Genomic DNA, 16,573 nt, shown 5'->3' on the forward strand with positions numbered 1-16,573 from the left:
ATGATGCTAATATTGACTTGTTCTTATCAAATACTTTAATTCTCTGTTTTAATTAAGGGGTTAACTGAGTTAGAATGAGTGGGTTATAGACTGTGCAGGTTTCTTTGAACTAAATTAATTTTCCTTAAAGTACTGGACAAAATAATTTTATTGAAGCATGGAACACACTTGTTTAGTAGTGTGTTTTAAGAAGTTTGTAAAACTCTTGCACTATGGAAAACACAAAAGTCCTTGAATCCATTTAATTATCTTTTGTTAATAATAATTCATTATTTTATGCAAGTAAATTCTACAGTCAATTGTTCTCTAAACTGGATCCCATAAACAATGGCCTGCATTGTGTAGTGACTGGGGAGGAATGTTGATCAATTCTACTTCCTGTTCTTTTTATCAAACTTTAAGAGGCATTTATATTTGTAATAGGTGGGGGGAGATGCTGGTATTAGCACATGAACTGTAATTGGCATCTCCGACAGTACATTGTATATTTACTATTACATTATCAGCCTAGATTAAATGTTCAACTCTTAAAATGGTGCATAAACTCAGAATCTTCTGTCTTTATTGCAATAGTGGTTACTAGTTTAGCCAAATTGTAGTCACAGTGAAATTAAACTCATCTACACCAAGTTTCATTGACATTTCAGTGAGTGTTCTGGGATTACTCTGCATACTGTGTTGGTGTAAAAGCCCTAGGTTATACACCTCTGTGTGTTGAAATGGCTTTGTAATATATGGAATTATGTGTACTATGAGTACCAGTCTCATTGGGGCAGTTAATTTTCTGGTAAGATCAAAAATATTAGAATTAAGCTTTTAAACTTGGCATTGAGTCAAACTTTGCTTATGATGTATTGCAGCAGGGGGAAAGCTCAATATGGTTCAACTCTTTCTTGGAGATGGTCTTAGACCCCTGCTAAGTGTATTTTGCATGACTTCAAATCTAAATTCAGCCAAATTTCAAAGTGCTTCAAATCAGCGTTAAATGCTTATTCTCTGTGTCCATATAAATGCCTTTACTCCACTTCTAACTACATGAAAGTGAACAATTTCTCTGGAGAGATAAAACCTGAATATTAGAAACCTGCTATTAACAACAGAAAGGTTCAACATGAAAGAAAATGCTGCAGATGCTGGAAATGCAAGATAGCATCAGAGAATATTGAAAATTCTCAACAGCTCTGGAAGCATCTTTCACAAAAGGTTATCAATCTGAAAAGTTAACATAAAGGATGTTGGATCTCATGGGAGAGTCTGGGAACAGTGGGTATCATCTTAGAATGAAGGGGTGCCAAGCTAAGACTGACAGGAGGAAGCATATCTTCTCTCAAAGGTTGAGACTGTTTGGAACTCTTTGCTATAGAGAGAGGGTAGAGTAGAGTCTTTGCATATATTTAAGGCTGAAATTGATTCTTGATCGAGGGTAACGGGGTAGGGCAGACAATTGCACATGGGGAATGTCAGAGCAGCCATGATCCTATGAAAGGTGGAACAGGCTCAAGCGGATTAGCAGCCGTATCCTACTCCTGTTTCTAATGTAGTTTTTCTATAACTTTTTGCTTCTTTCGCCAGACCAACTAAGCTATAAGAAGTTACATTCAGTCAGCTCCTGAATGATTCAGAAAGTGCGGATGATGGGTCAGTGCTTGAAATCTTGAGGTATCTGGATGTAGGTTTGCTCACTGAGCTGGAAGGTTCATTTTCAGAAGTTTCGTTACCTAGTATGTTGACAAAATGACAGCACAGCGAGCAAACCTACATCCAGAACCTCAACCTGAGCTACAAATCTTCTCAAAACTTGCTATCTTGAGGTGTCTTTAATTCTTCCAAATGGTGACCGGTCAAGTGGACTCTGTCAGCTGTTTCTGTTTCTGTTTTATCAATCACAGCATCTCAATCACTGTCCAATTGTTTGACTCTGTTGGTAACAATATTTCTGGGGTAAAAAAACAAGACTACTAGGCAGCACCTATGAATAGGAGAAAGTGAGGACTGCAGATGCTGGAGATCAGAGTCCAGAGCGTGGTGCTGGAAAAGCACAGCATGTCAGGCAGCACCCGAGGAGCAGGAGAATCGACGTTTCGGGCATAAGCCCTTCATCCGGAAGGGCTTATGCCCCGAAACGTCGATTCTCCTGCTCCTCGGATGCTGCCTGACCCGCTGTGCTTTTCCAGCAGCGCTTATAAATAAAAAAAAGTTACCGGTTCAGACTGATTTACCTCACTCGCTGCTAATTGGGCAGCTAAATATTCACAACTCCGTAAATAACTCAGCAGGTCTGGCAGCATCTGGGGAGAGAGAAACAGAGTTAATGTTCCCAATCCGGTATAATTTCTTCAGCACTGTTTTTCTCAACAGATTCTGTGTTTTCTTTCAACAACACTCGCAGCATTTTGTATGAAAACCGAAGTCAGTTTGCTTCGGTGAAGAATTATTGACGAAGACTTTGACAATTCTGCTCCTCACCAAAAAGAAAATGAAATAAAATTACATAGAATAAAAGAGGCAATGGCTGCTGAACTTCTACGTTGGCATCTAACAAAATATGTTAAATCCAAGCAGATCATTTCTGCACAGTTCTGACGAAGGGTCTGGAGGCGGAAATTCGATTTATCTCTCCACGAATGTTGCCAGACCTGCTGAATTTCTCCAGCAATTTCCGTTTTTGTTTCAGATAATTTCACAGACTTTGTTGACGTTAGAAATCACGAATGGTATCCTGAATAATATTCCTTCCTTGGTCTGACTCACAGATTGTGTCACCTCTTCTTGTGTTCATGTATCACCATGTAGCAGATAGCGACGTTATTAAAGCTCATTGTACTGCAAGCGTGCATATGAGATTTGAAGGACCCATTGTTCTCAGGTTTGAATGAGCGTTGCTCCCAGCTCACATCCTGGCACTGTCTAACAGTACCATTCGCACTTTGAGGGTCACTTTTCAGGATATGCCAGGATTTAAAAAACCTCCTCATCCTATCTATCGAATCCTCACGGCAGGAAGACACAACCGTTGTCAACCTTTGAGTGTTCAATGGAGTGTGAAAGCTTCTGATGAAGGGTCACTGGGACTGGAACCATTAATTCTGTTTTCTCTGCAAAGATGCTGATAGAGCTGTTGAATTTCTTTAGCAGTGTCTACTTTTAGAATATAGAATGTGGTATAGTACAGGAACAGGCCCTTCGGTCAACCAGGTCTGTTTTGCTTCAGATCTCTCACAGCCTCAGGTTTTCTTTATGTTTTATTTTAAAGTTTAAAAGGTGATTTGTTAAGATATTTGATTAAGCCGCGTTCAGGTGCGTGAGGCTTTCTGTCTGATAGATGATAATGGTGGCAAGATTGCTTACCATGAACATTTGTTCCAGACAAATCAAAATTAACCGAAGCTAAACTTGGGAATAAGCGACTCACAGCTATGCTCCAAATACTGGACGGGGCCAAGTCTGTACGGAGGGAACACTAGGTGGCACCATTGTATATCAAATCTGCCAGTATTACTAATTATCAACTCAATCTCCCAGCGCCAGAAATATTCTTAGAACAGTCATTATTTGAAATATGAGGTGCATTTTAGCTTGTAGTGCAAACGTGTGATAGCGAAAGTGTGTAATTTCTCCGTTATTCAGTAGCATTTGCAAGGAACTGATCTCGGGAGTTGAAACAATGTAAACTAACTTTGCACGGTGTTTTCTATATGACTTTACCACTGCGTGATCTATAAGGAATAGGAACTCGGTTCAGTTTGTCTTGTATTTGATTATAATCCGCCTATAGCATGAAATATTGTTTTGAGATTCAGGGAGAATGCGAAATAGTTTGGGGGGGGGGGGGTGCAGCTGAAAAGAGTAAAACCTGAGAAAGAAACCAAGTTCAACATCAGTTAGTGACGGAGTTCACCCTCTTTCAGCTTCACGAACAGAGGCCGTGAAAATGTTTCCTGTTAGATATTCAGGAAGGGGGGTATACAAGCACCACCTTACATTAATGTAATGTTTGATGTGAAATATTACAAGATGTGGTCATTTGTAGGATCTGTCAGTCTGCATTAAGCACATCCCAAAATAACGAGCCGGTCCCTTCCCTCAAACTTTGTGCTAATCACTTGCAAAATTCCGCCGTTTGTTTTCTGCAAGTTTCTTTCCCTTCGTTCATTTTGGAGCCGAGTTATTTAAGTTCTCCTCAAAGCCCGCAAGCGAAGAGATCTTTCCGGGGAGCCTGGTCGATCCTGCGCATTGTTTATTTGCCTCGTTCTCCCGGTCGGTCAGGTAAACGTGGGCGGGGGAGGGAGGGAGGGAGGGGGTGGGGGGAGAGGGTCACCCTCTCGGTGTCTGGGTCCATGCGGCACAGCATGTTGGTGTCACTGCGTCCGCGGCATGTACAGTCCGGGACACCTCAGCTCGTTTACCTACCCCCCCACCGTGAGTCACTATGTCTGTCAGCGGTTTGCAGCTTGTTCGGACTCACTGTGGGAAGGGTGTTTCACAAAGTAAGAAAGGTGGAGACATTCTAGATGTGTGTGTTATATTTTACTCTCCGGCGTCTGAAACCATGGTAAAACCAGCAACACAGGTTAAACCACACCCAGTTCCCTGCAACTAAAACACTCAGTTGGGAGGCTGCAGGTAGCTTTGGAACTGTATATATTATTTTTAAAAAGTTGGTATACACGGTTTAAAAAGTTTATGGCTGTAGGTTAAAGGGTTTGGATATTTGTATGATCCAAGGCCGATATGTTGTATCAACCTTTCCTGTAAATTTTAGCTTATTTCAGCTTTCAGCACAAGTTTCAGTTACACGTAGCCATGACAATAAATGTGGCTCGAACAGGAACGAGCAGAACTCCTCTCGCCTCGCTGTCTGTTTTTTTTTCCTTGCAGGCTTTGATTTTTGTTAAAAAAAAAACTGTAGAATGTCAAGCCGGCGCTACCACACCATCTCGCCTCGCCCAAGTAGATCGGGTCTCACCCTATTTTGTCTCTCTCTCTCTCTCTCTCTCTGTGTGTGTAAGAAATCAAACCAGTTACAAACGGAGAAGTGCTAGTCGGGACTTGTTCCGAGTTCTGCTTAAATTCTTCAAGCCCCTCCAAATGAGTGCTTGGAGGGAGCAGCTACACAAAAAAAAGGCAGACACTTTTAATAGTTGAGGAAGAGGGATAATAGACTTGGCTCCACAAATATGAGCGTGGGAAGTCTGAAAAACTTGGACTGCTTTTCTCGGCGACATCTGTGGAACCAATAAGCTTCCTGTATCCACCCTTCGGTTCCATATAATTAGAGGTTTAAGCACGCCGGGCTTGTGAGCTTCCATCAGTTTGGTTGGAGTTGCTGTAAGGATCTCATCTCCTTGGTGCACAGTGATGTGTGCATAGTTTGAGCTTTATTTTTTTTTTTAAAAGTATTTTTATTTTAAGAAAAAGAGAGAGAAACTGGTCGTTGGGAACAATGAGTGGAACCTATGAAAAAAAGCTGCCTGCCCTCCTCACAGACATGCAGAGTTCGATGGGATGTCACCCAGCGAAAGATTCTCCAACCCTCCCAGAATCAACGGCTACAGATGTTGGCTATTATAATACACAGTCCTGTCATCCTCAACACGACTACTACTCGACGTCAGCCTATTCTCAACCGGTGAACCACTATTCGTACCACCAATTTAATCTGAACAATATTCCGGGGCCTGGCTCTTATTCCCAAAAACCCGAGTATGTTTACAGCAATTCGTACCGTCAGTACAGCCATTTCAACAGGGATCCGCAACTATCGGCGGCCGAGAGAGGTAAGGTCTCTTGAAATTCCCAGTTGCGAAGACCATTCCAGTCGGACGCCAAGTGCAAACTAATTGCTGCATCGTCATATATAATGTCGCATTCCCTCATAGAAAGAGAGGTTTGCCTGTTTGCATGTTAGAGGGAGATTGTTAGTCTAGTCTTTGTGCGTGAATGTTTATGCCTGACGGAGTGTTACAGAAAGCGATAACATAATTTGTCAGACGCTATAAGGCTGGATGAGCTGACATGCCGTGCAGAGATACCTGCATCAGAATAGAGTATCTAACTTGACAGACAACACACACATTTTCACTTCACTATTCGAGGTCGGCTGACGCGGTTTAGATCGACAGTAAGGTGTTACCCAATGCTACAGTACACTTGGCTTTGTTAAGGCTTGTGTTGTAATCTTTGGAACCATCCGTGGTGACCAAAATGTTTTAAGGCGCGAAATAACTATAAGAATCTTAACCAGGCACACTTGACAATATCAACCAAGGAATGACAACCCAAACTATTTAAGGAAGTTAAGTTCTCGACTAAATTTAAAATATCACTTTAAATTGCTGCTCAGTGATACTAGGAGTTATTCAAAGTGCTCGCTTTGTAGACCTGATTAGGTCTTTACAGTAACATTTGAACCTAACAGGGTTGCGAGACCAGTAGGTGGACAGAAGTCCTGGGTTCGAGCTAGTGTTAAGACCAAGACTTGTTTTCAGCATTTGATGGGAACGAACTTGCTTTGTTCAGGCTCAGGCGCATTGCTGCTTTGCTAGTTTGTGAAACATCAATATAACAATCGTACATCGTGATAGGGAAAGTTGTGTTAATTTCTAGTCAGCTATAATGCATCTTGTCACAGTTCTAAAAGGGACAAATGCAGATTAGAAAATTAAAGCTGGCCACATCATTTCAAGTTGCACACAGTAAAGATTGTCCCCAGTCCACCTTTCTCATTTGGGCACTGGACATTGCTCTGTATGGGGATGTCTTCCTTAATCCTGCCATGATTTTATTTCTCTATTGGCACACTACAGATATAAAACATAAGTAAACAAAATTATGCTGTATATGAATGACGTGGAAAACATGAAAAGGGATTTCACTATTTAAATTAGATAATAATCCTTTGGGTTGTATCGTGTAATAATAATTAACAATAATAATAATTAGCAGTTTCTTCCCTCTTTCTCTAATTAGTATTATGCAAGGAATCATTGCCTGAACTAACAGAATGGCAAACTGAGCTTTAATAGTATCTTTCTGTTCAACAGTCAACTATTCAAGTTGCATTCTAATGTTCTAAAGAATTCTGCAACCCATTTGATATACTTTACATTTGCAATTTGGATGAGAAGGAAAAAGAACAATTTTGTTTTATCCTTGTGTGAATTTTGAATTGCTGCATCTTTTTTTTTATGATGTGAAGTCTCAACTATTCTGTGAGACCATGTTTAACTTTTCTTTGGTGTGTGCTTAAGTTTCAGTGAAAGAAGAACCGGAGCCTGAAGTGCGAATTGTGAACGGGAAACCTAAAAAGATCCGCAAGCCCAGGACAATATACTCAAGTTTCCAGTTGGCAGCTCTGCAGAAACGCTTCCAAAAGGCACAGTATCTGGCGTTACCTGAGCGGGCAGAACTGGCAGCCTCTCTGGGACTTACGCAAACACAGGTAAACTCTATTCACAGTATCGGTGCACCCACTGCCTTTACATCAGTACCCTTGGGCTAAGGCTTAACCTGGGAGGGTGCAATAAGTATCTGGAGTGATTGCTCCACACCCGCTTTACTGCTGAGACAAGTCACCTTTCTTTCCACACTGGCTTATAAACAGGTATACTAGCAATATATACGATGTTACCTGAAATAGTGCATCACTTTCAAGTTTTCTCACTACACTGCTTTCTCCAAATATTTCTCACAGACAATCATTACCATGCTTTTGGTTTCATTGCCTTTTTGAGAATGCACCATGTAGCCAAATAAGTATTCACTTATTTATGAGATTTTACATTTTTCACTGTAGGTCTTGTTTCTTTTCATTGATTGATCATTGCTGTCCTATTGCCACTGGAAAAGATAAAATGGTGTAATGGTGAAAGCTTTTACATAACAGTTTGCAAAGTAAATTTGTTATCAGACATTAATATAATATTATGTTTTTAAAATAGCAAATTTATTAAATTAGTGACAAAGAGGGAAAACATCTGGCATTGTGCCTACCTGCAATCATATATAGTTTTCTACATAATAAAAAATAAAAGGTATCAAGGCAACAGTATGAAAATATTTCAAATATATTTCAAAAACCTTAAAATGTGTTTTCCACATTTTCTCTCCATGTGTGTATACATACATGGAAGATTTGAATGAGGAGGGGTGTAGCATGAGATTGGATTAATACTGATTACAGAACAGAATCTATGTAGTAAAATGAACTTATTCTTTGAAAGATTGCAGGGATTAAATAAAAAGTACTAAAAACTGAAAACTGAAATAGAAGAAATGTCCTTTAGTCTAAGTGACCATAAAGAGGCAAATCTTTCCTGTAATAATGGTTGTAGTTACATATTTCTGAGAAGTGATTTTTATGGTACCCTTTGTTAAATATTTGCATGCTTTCTCTACTATGTTAAATAACAAAGACTTAACCACAAATTTCATTTTTTAAAATTTTCTTTCCCACCTACTCAGGTGAAAATCTGGTTTCAGAACAGAAGATCCAAGTTTAAGAAGTTATACAAAAATGGAGAGCTCACAATGGAGCACAGTCCTAACAACAGTGACTCGATGGCATGCAATTCACCACCTTCTCCAGCCGTTTGGGAGAGCCACAGTTCAACTAGGAACCCCATCCAACATCAAACCCCTCATAATTCATCTCAGAGCTACCTGGAAGACTTTAATCATTGGTACCCACCCCACCCCTCAGGCTCTCACTTATCAGCAACAAACTCACTGCACCAGCCACCACCTCAGAGTACTGGAGCAGTCTATTAAAACTTTTATTTTTACTTCAAAAACCTTGAAACATTTGAACTTTTGATCTCTTGCTGTTTTGGAAAATGACAACAACAACTTGCGTCTATATAGCTCCTTTTAGTGAGGGGGGGTGGGTGAGAAATATGCCAAAACTCTTCACAGATGTGTAAAAATAAATAAGTTATGTAGTGATTAAAACTCTACATCGATACTGCAGAAGAGCCAGGCTGTAAGTGAACTAAAAACATCAGGAAAATGGAATAAATTTCCAGCATGTACCCCCATTCATTTCTATAGTAAAACAAAGCAGTTTTGTACATAATACCAATAACTGTATATGAGGAACAAAATCGAGGTATTTTGTAACTCTGTCAGTTGTCAGATCTCCGCTGCACACTGAACTGTTATAATTTTCCCAATTTCAGTAACACACAATCTTTTGCATTCCTTTGCCTATGTTTTGTTATATTATTTAAGTTTTTTTTTGGATCTATTGGAGTGGTTAAATTATTACTGCCTGTATAATATTAGAGAGTAGTGGCCAGTTTGTTTGATGTAGCAGATATATTGTATCCATTGAACGATGTCCAATGCAGTATGATTTAAAATATGGTATTCACTGTAAAATGGGAATTCAGTTTGCAATAGATCAAACGATGGAGTACAAACTGTGGACAAATAGCAGGAACTCTATTTATGATGCTCTATCAGGGTATCTTTTTCTAAAAGAAAGTGTACATAAAATTTTACACTCCAGCTATTAAGTAATAATTAAGAAAAACCTTGCGGGTAATTTTTAAGAATATATGTGACACTGGGAGGAACTCCTCAAAATCATGAAAATTTCATTGCAACTATTTGGCTTGTAAAGAATGTCCGAGAAGTACCAAGCTCTGTTTTAACTTACATTCTGTTTTGTAATAAATCTTTTAAATGCTTGTCTATGTCCTTGAGAATGTTAATAATAATAAAAAAAAGTCATCATTCCACAACTTGCTTTCATATTCTTTATTTAGGAAATAGAAATGATGACAACTTGAAATCTGTTGACAAGATGGCTTATTCTAAACTGCACTCCGTATTCACACTGTGGTCTCTTTTTTTTCCCTGAGTCACCATTAAATAATTAAATATTCACGTTCCGCTAAAGTTGCTTTCTTAATCGGAGTACCATATCCGACGTTCCCCCCAGTTGTACAAATTCTAGAAGTTACAATTTAACAGGATGGTGACCCTGGGTTACACCTGCATTCTACTAAGATTGATAGGCTTGGAAATGTGACTAATAGATGGGTTACTTTACCGAAATGGCCCCTTTTCTCAAACAGGGCTGGATACAATGTCGGAATACAATGAAATATTAAAACACACATGAAAACCGACGAAAACTCCACGTAAGGGTAGCATATGGAAAGCAAATAGTTAAACGTACACCCATCTCCTGCTATTAAAGGCAGTTTGGTTTGAGGGCTGCGTGCAAAAGCTCTATAGGCGACAGCCAGGCAGACATTGTGGAGACACTGAGTTGCGTGGAGCAGGATTTTATTAGGCACGACTGCCAGAAAAAAAACTGCTCCATCGCCTGGGGTTAATATCGTGCTAGAGCTCACATACCAGCAAGTGCATCAAAGCTGTTGCAATTGCCAGGCTGACTACAACAGGAGCTGTCTGGTTTAACCCTATTCTTACCGAACTCAACAACCGAATGTAACAGAGGTCGGCATTTGCAATGAAAAGGATGCGTCTACCAGTGAAGGGGAACGGGAATAAAAGGGGATAGTTACTTGGAAGCGAACTTGGAGTGGAAAATATTTCCAGTGACAAAGTTCACCACTCATGCCTGTGCCTAGTGTATTGCAGCAGAACTAATATTTGGTTTGGATATATAGTGAGATAAATGTCACTATCCCCAGGTAGTTATCAATAATTCCCCATGCAAATTACGAATCCACATGTGACTTGAGGTCCAATGGTAGTAACTGCGCTGACATATTTTACTGCACAGCATCTTTAACAGGCTTACCGCTCAAGGTTCAGCCTCGCCGTAAAAAAAAATAAAGCCAGGAGTATTTCTAATGTAGGACTAGGACATCAAATGCCATTGCTTTCAGTGCCAAAACGGTACATAGTTCAAAACTTGATAATGCATCTGCTTCTAACGCAGGCATTCTGTAGTGTGTATTTGTACTGTCCTTTCTGCACATAAGTAGATCCATAGGTGGTCCATTTCGTACAATTCCGTAGAATAGTTGCCCTGATTTCCCCATCTATGTGCCTGTGTATAAAGTGGACAGTTTATGGCTTATTCGAACTTAAAAGCGCACCGTACTATTTACAACAGCGAGCTTGTGAGTCAGGGTTATTTTTCTCTATTTGTGTACATAATACGAGTAATAACTAAGGCTGAGTAACAAGCACGCAGCGTTAGGAAATATCTTAGGTAGTAATTAAAACATGACGAAATCCTAAAAGCGGTCTCCTCGCCGTAATTGAAGGGAGTGTGTGTGTGTGTGTGTCATGTTGCAAAATATACAGCGTAGTGATAAATTGGGGGAAACTCAAAGTAAAGACAGATTCCAAACTTTGAGGAATACACTGGCTGCGTCGGGAGTACCAGAGACCGCAGATTTCACTGTGCTATCCATGACTCTGCCCTCTGTCATGTTAATATCTCCATCTATTCCGCCAAGTCGTACACAGAATCCCTCCAGGAAAGCCGATGTCACTGTTGAATGAATAGTTTCTGTTTCAGTCGGTAGCAACAGCTGTAAAAATCAAGTGGAAATCCATAGAGCAAAAGAATAAAATTGTTTCGCCAGACGCTATGCAAGGACTGCAGTTGTAGAGAATGTGACCAACATCAATTGCAGGCTGCAGTTAAAATACAATGATCAGTTATCAGTCATCATTATAAAGCACGCAGACAAATTGGTTGAAAATGATCGCTGATCACACTACATGTTGTTATGTAGCCCAGTAACTACATGCAGATATTGTGATGGACGTTGTGTACAGAATTCTAGCAAATGCACACATCTTGCCTAGTGAGGTACATGGTACACCTATGGGAACTGATCGAAGAAATTAACATCATTTTACGTTCATTTTATATCAATGCATCATCGCGCTATTTCTTTACTTTAAAGAAAATGTTCTTGCCCAGCTATGTGTAGAGACAGGGAGAACTCCAGCGAGACACTCTTGGTGACCAGTGACAGAATTTCGACAGATATCATCCCAGACGCTTGAGGTATACTCCCATTTTATTTCGGAAACTTCATAGTTCCCCCCACCCCGGCAATCTGCAAAAATGGCACAAACGCAAATGATGTTGTTCCCATAGCCATACAGGAAAGTATGTTGACATGCAGAACAATTTAACGGGTGGTGGTGAAGGGGGGGGTTCCTTCGAGGAAACGGCAGAAAATTGTAACCCTCTGCACTTCCTAGGCCTTACAATTTGTGCAAAGTTAACCCAAAAGAAACTCCATCGACTCACATTGCGGCCAGGAAATTAAATGCTTTGTTTATTAGAAACAAAAACAGAGATTGCTGGAAAAGCTCTGCAGGCGTGGTAGCATCTGTGCAGAGAAATCAGAGTTACTGTTTCGGGTTCAGTGACCCTTCCTTAGAACTGCTTCCCTGATTCCTGCTTTTGGTTGTGATGTCCAGCAACCGCGGCTCTTTCGGCTGTGGTTTTGTTTACACCTTTCCTTAGGTCTCAGTTTCAGAAAGTAACACTTCCACCAAAGTTCGTATCCAAAGAACAGAAAATGCGTTCTTTAATTAATAAATGTTCCTCTAATTTCTATGAACTTTTTTCCTCGATTCGCGAAACACGAATTGTCAGTTCGTGTCACACCAATGCACCCCTGCCCGGATATTATAACTACTTAGCGCTCGAATTGCAAAATCAGCAAATGATTTTTGTTTTGTTGCTTTTGAATATTATTCGATGGGTCAGGCGGTTGCAATCTGCTCACCTTACTTCATGGTGGAATTTTAGATGACTTTACCTAAAAATTGGCATCTGAAGGGATAGACAATAAAGGAACATTGTCCACAAAATAATACATATGTTTTCTTCGAACAATATATAACAATCCATTTCTGCATTTAAATATGTCGAATATTAATTATGTTGCAATACATTGGTTCAAATCACACTGACGGGACCAGTGTGTAACTTCTTAGTGCTGCATTTCGTGCGAAAAACATTTGACAAACTGTTTTTACTGGCTCTAATTGATGATAACGAGTGTTGGAAGGAGGGAAAAATTGTTTAAAACTGACACACAAAAAAGGTGGAGGCTATCTAAATGCTGGCATTTTACGTGACACAGGTAGAGGGAGCAGTGGACTGCAGTCATCTCGGTGAGGATGACAAAGATAATGTTGTTTTCAGAAGAACGCTTTGCAGTACAAAGAGCAGCTCGTAAATACTTTGGTTAGAGCCATGATTTAAAAATAGCCCGCCCATTGACAGAGAGAAAGTGAAACTGGCGCGGGTGGGTTTCACTGGGGAGGGTGGTTGTCGGGGGTGAGATGGGGGAATGCATAATTGGAAAAAGGTTAAAGCTTCAATTTCATTGTCGCAAAATGTCCTTGATTTCAAATGTTGCACTTACAACATTTAGAATGTACGGTTAGAGTTGAAAGGAAGCAAGCAGTGTGTCCAATTTCGGCACGGGGTGTGCATGTTAAAAAAGAAATAGATGGCATATAACAGCATTCTGGAATCATTACATAACATGTAATGTAACATCGTCCCTAAGAGCAATAATTAAGTGTAACCCTTTCCGGCCTGAAAGGCACCATTTGCATTCAATAATATTCCTCAGCCTGGGAACTATGGAATCGTGATGAATCCCCTTGTATTGCTGTAGCGTTGATTCAATTAAAGCGAAGAATTGACAATCCCGAACCTGATGCCAGGATTCTGTGCAAGGCTGCCCACGGAAGGTTAAAACGAAACCCAGTCCCAACAGTTCTGTCAAGTGAACACGCTGTATGATTCGGGTCGAGAGCTCGAACTGCCGCCCCCTCCCGAGTCTGCAATCGGCGGAAAAGAAATACCGAGATCCGGCGAGGCGGATCACTAGTATACGCGATTTTAAACCCCCTGATCTTTAGACATCAAAGCGTGCAGCAGAATTTCATCTACATTGCCGGAGCCCGGTTTGACCTCACAACTCTTTGAACCGTTACAGCGGAAAGTATTTTAACAAAGCCCATTGAAAGATCCCTCACCTCACCTTAAAAAGACCACTTTCCAACCTCTCTCTTCACACAGAGAAAAGAGGGAATAAATGCCTAGTCTGATCTCGGCTCCTCACTGTGGACAAGCAGTATCCTTCCCAGATTTATTGGAGAATGTGTCCCAGCGCTCGTAATAATAAAAAAAATAATCCGAACTGTAATTATATCTGTACGATTTGTATTCATCAAACAGCCCCAAGTTCGTCAAAGAGAAGAGTAAATAATGAATTCAGTTCTCTGGAGTTCCTAAACCTTTCCAGTAATTATGCTGTTTGGAAGACTATACGTAGGCTGTCCAGATTGGACTGCTATTATTATAATCTCAAGCTTTGAAATTACCTATAATTTGCAAAGATGAGCAATTTCTCTATTCAACACATTTTATCCCATCTCTCGATGAGTAAACATGGCCAGTAATAAAGGCTAATTGAGCTGAGAATATAAAGAGGACGCTGATAGCAGAATTAATTCACACTTGGAGCTTTAACCAGAGCTAGCAGCACCGGCGTTGTTAGCTCCATTTCCTGCACTTTTTTTTTTACCGCATGCATTTCAGGGGAAGAAAATAAAAGAGGCTGACAAATTGCCATTCTGTTCAGGCTGCAAAATAATTTCCGAGTAAACACACCAGCCATAGCAGGTAAGCTCTCGCCTTCGTCTATGATTCTCGTATTCTCTTAAACAGGATATTTGCTTCAGTGGAGTTAAGAAATATACTGCCCTATGCATTGAAGGTGTTGCTACATAGAAGGGAGGAATGCTGAGATACCTAGCAATATCGCAAAGCAACATGTTAAGTTTCGATGTAGGAGATGGATGTGTGTTCTGCTCACCCCTGTGGTTGCATGTGGTATGTTTCTTTTGCCTCGAAGGCGTTCTTAACGTTTAGCAACCTGATTCGGTATGTTATTAGTCATGCATTTTTTTTTGTTTCGGTGGTCGACCCGTTAGGACAGAGAGTTTGCTGCAAACAACGGGCAGGATTATTTTTTCAAAGGACGTAACTGTTGTGTACGGGGGAGGCAATGGAGATTTGGGAAAAAAAAATACTAAGAAGCTACCTCGATTACATCAGCCAAGATGCAAGTTTTGAAATAATTCCACACCCACTTATAATTCCCTTGTGTGCTCCATCACCCATTTACCCCAAAGGCATTGGGTGTAACGGGGCATAATCTGCCCCCTTCCCCTCCTTTTACCAAACTGGTTTGTTGATAGATTATTTGCTGAGTATTCCAGTACATGAAAATTACTTACAGGCCTGGTGGTGTCAATGGGTAGGCTAAGCTGAACTCACCAGGCAGGTCACTTAAAAATGTATGCTAATGTTTAAGAGGGATCACGGATAAGATTTAAAATATGTTAAGACCGAATATGTCAATAAAGTAAAAGGATGCGTTTTAGGTGATATTGTATCTGAAATAACAAAAGAGGGTGCACTTCAACATAGGAGAGAAAAAAACCAGAACCCCATGATCTTATCTTTCACTTGGCTTGTGACTTGATTATTCTGTATCTCAGCCATCAGTTTAGACCCAATGATACTGAATTCATTTTATCCTTGTATCTTTGTTCTCTGATTTTATTTTACTTTAATACCACCACTTGCAATTTCACAGGATATGAACTAACATGCCAGAACGGCTTCAGATTGCTTCCACTGGTCGGCACAACATCAAGGGCCGAAGGGCCTGTATTGCGCTGTAATGTTCTATATTCTGTTTAATGGAAGGGGGAGGGGGTTGTGGGGGAGTTACAATTTTTCCTACAAGGTAGTGAAAGTTAAGAGATAATAAAATTTCACTGGACTATTTAGCAGTTTACTATTAAATAATCTACAACGGCTGGGGCTGGTCCACATTGGTACGAACCAGCAATACAGAAGTGAACTATTGTCTCTTCGGTTCGCTAATTCTATAACGGATGTTGTCGCGCCATTTGTGATGCAGATTTCCTCGTTTGTTTTTTTTTTGACTATCGATCCAATCCTACTTCTTTTGTGTATATATTCCTTTATCAGTATTTTGCTGATTACAATATACACCTGCAAGTAATTTAGGTAATAATAACTCAAATCTGGGCTGCCCAACTGCAACCGGTGCATCTGCCTGATTCGCGTTTTTTTCCCCCCACTCGGAATTGTTACATATTAAGCAGTGCATTTAGGCGACTGAAAATTGCTGGTAATTATCTTGATGGAAAGCGCTTTATTCAGGGAGCTACAGTCAAAATTGCTCTAATTACAGCCCTTTTCACACAAGCATAAAAAAAATCTTAAAATAGCAGAGAAGTGGGCTTTGCACACGGCTTCCAGTGCAGATGTTACGGGGGGAGGCTTGACATGCGAGCTATTATGCATTAAAATCTGTAAACACCACTATCTTGTCTTGTAGACTGACTTTGACAAAAAATTGGGAGAGCAAACCATGGATTTCAATACGTGTTGTAGTTTGTGAGACCTGACAAGTGGAGATCAGAGACACGTGGTAAGTAATGAGTTTCTTAATTGGGAATGTTAGATACAGGTGTATCTGTCAGACCGCCGAACGAGGAATATAGATTT

The 16,573-nt window shown here is 40.2% G+C and overlaps 1 protein-coding gene and 1 long non-coding RNA gene across 2 annotated transcripts in view; both read left to right on the forward strand.

The window, feature by feature from the left end:
• Window positions 1-5,283: 5,283 nt before the first annotated feature.
• dlx3b (distal-less homeobox 3b) lies at window positions 5,284-9,740 on the forward strand. Its single transcript, XM_043675136.1, has 3 exons — window positions 5,284-5,777; window positions 7,251-7,441; window positions 8,464-9,740. The coding sequence occupies exons 1-3, from the start codon at window positions 5,444-5,446 to the stop codon at window positions 8,767-8,769; spliced, it is 831 nt and encodes a 276-aa protein (XP_043531071.1). The 5' UTR covers window positions 5,284-5,443; the 3' UTR covers window positions 8,770-9,740.
• Window positions 9,741-14,420: 4,680 nt separating this feature from the next.
• Window positions 14,421-16,573, forward strand: part of LOC122539940 — a 31,869-nt gene continuing 29,716 nt past the window's right edge. Inside the window, exons 1-2 of the long non-coding RNA XR_006309215.1 lie at window positions 14,421-14,650; window positions 16,404-16,496. This is a non-coding gene — a long non-coding RNA (uncharacterized LOC122539940). The remainder of the gene's footprint in view (window positions 14,651-16,403; window positions 16,497-16,573) is intronic.

This window comes from Chiloscyllium plagiosum, chromosome 33 (assembly GCF_004010195.1).
Source record: "Chiloscyllium plagiosum isolate BGI_BamShark_2017 chromosome 33, ASM401019v2, whole genome shotgun sequence".
Classification (NCBI taxonomy): domain Eukaryota; kingdom Metazoa; phylum Chordata; class Chondrichthyes; order Orectolobiformes; family Hemiscylliidae; genus Chiloscyllium; species Chiloscyllium plagiosum.

Coding starts and splice junctions, on each gene's coding strand:
- dlx3b (XM_043675136.1), top strand. CDS start 5,444: ATGAGTGGAACCTATGAAAAAAAGCTGCCTGCCCTCCTCACAGACATG. Junction 5,778..7,250: donor ACTATCGGCGGCCGAGAGAG/GTAAGGTCTCTT, acceptor TGTGTGCTTAAG/TTTCAGTGAAAGAAGAACCG. Junction 7,442..8,463: donor TGGGACTTACGCAAACACAG/GTAAACTCTATT, acceptor CCACCTACTCAG/GTGAAAATCTGGTTTCAGAA.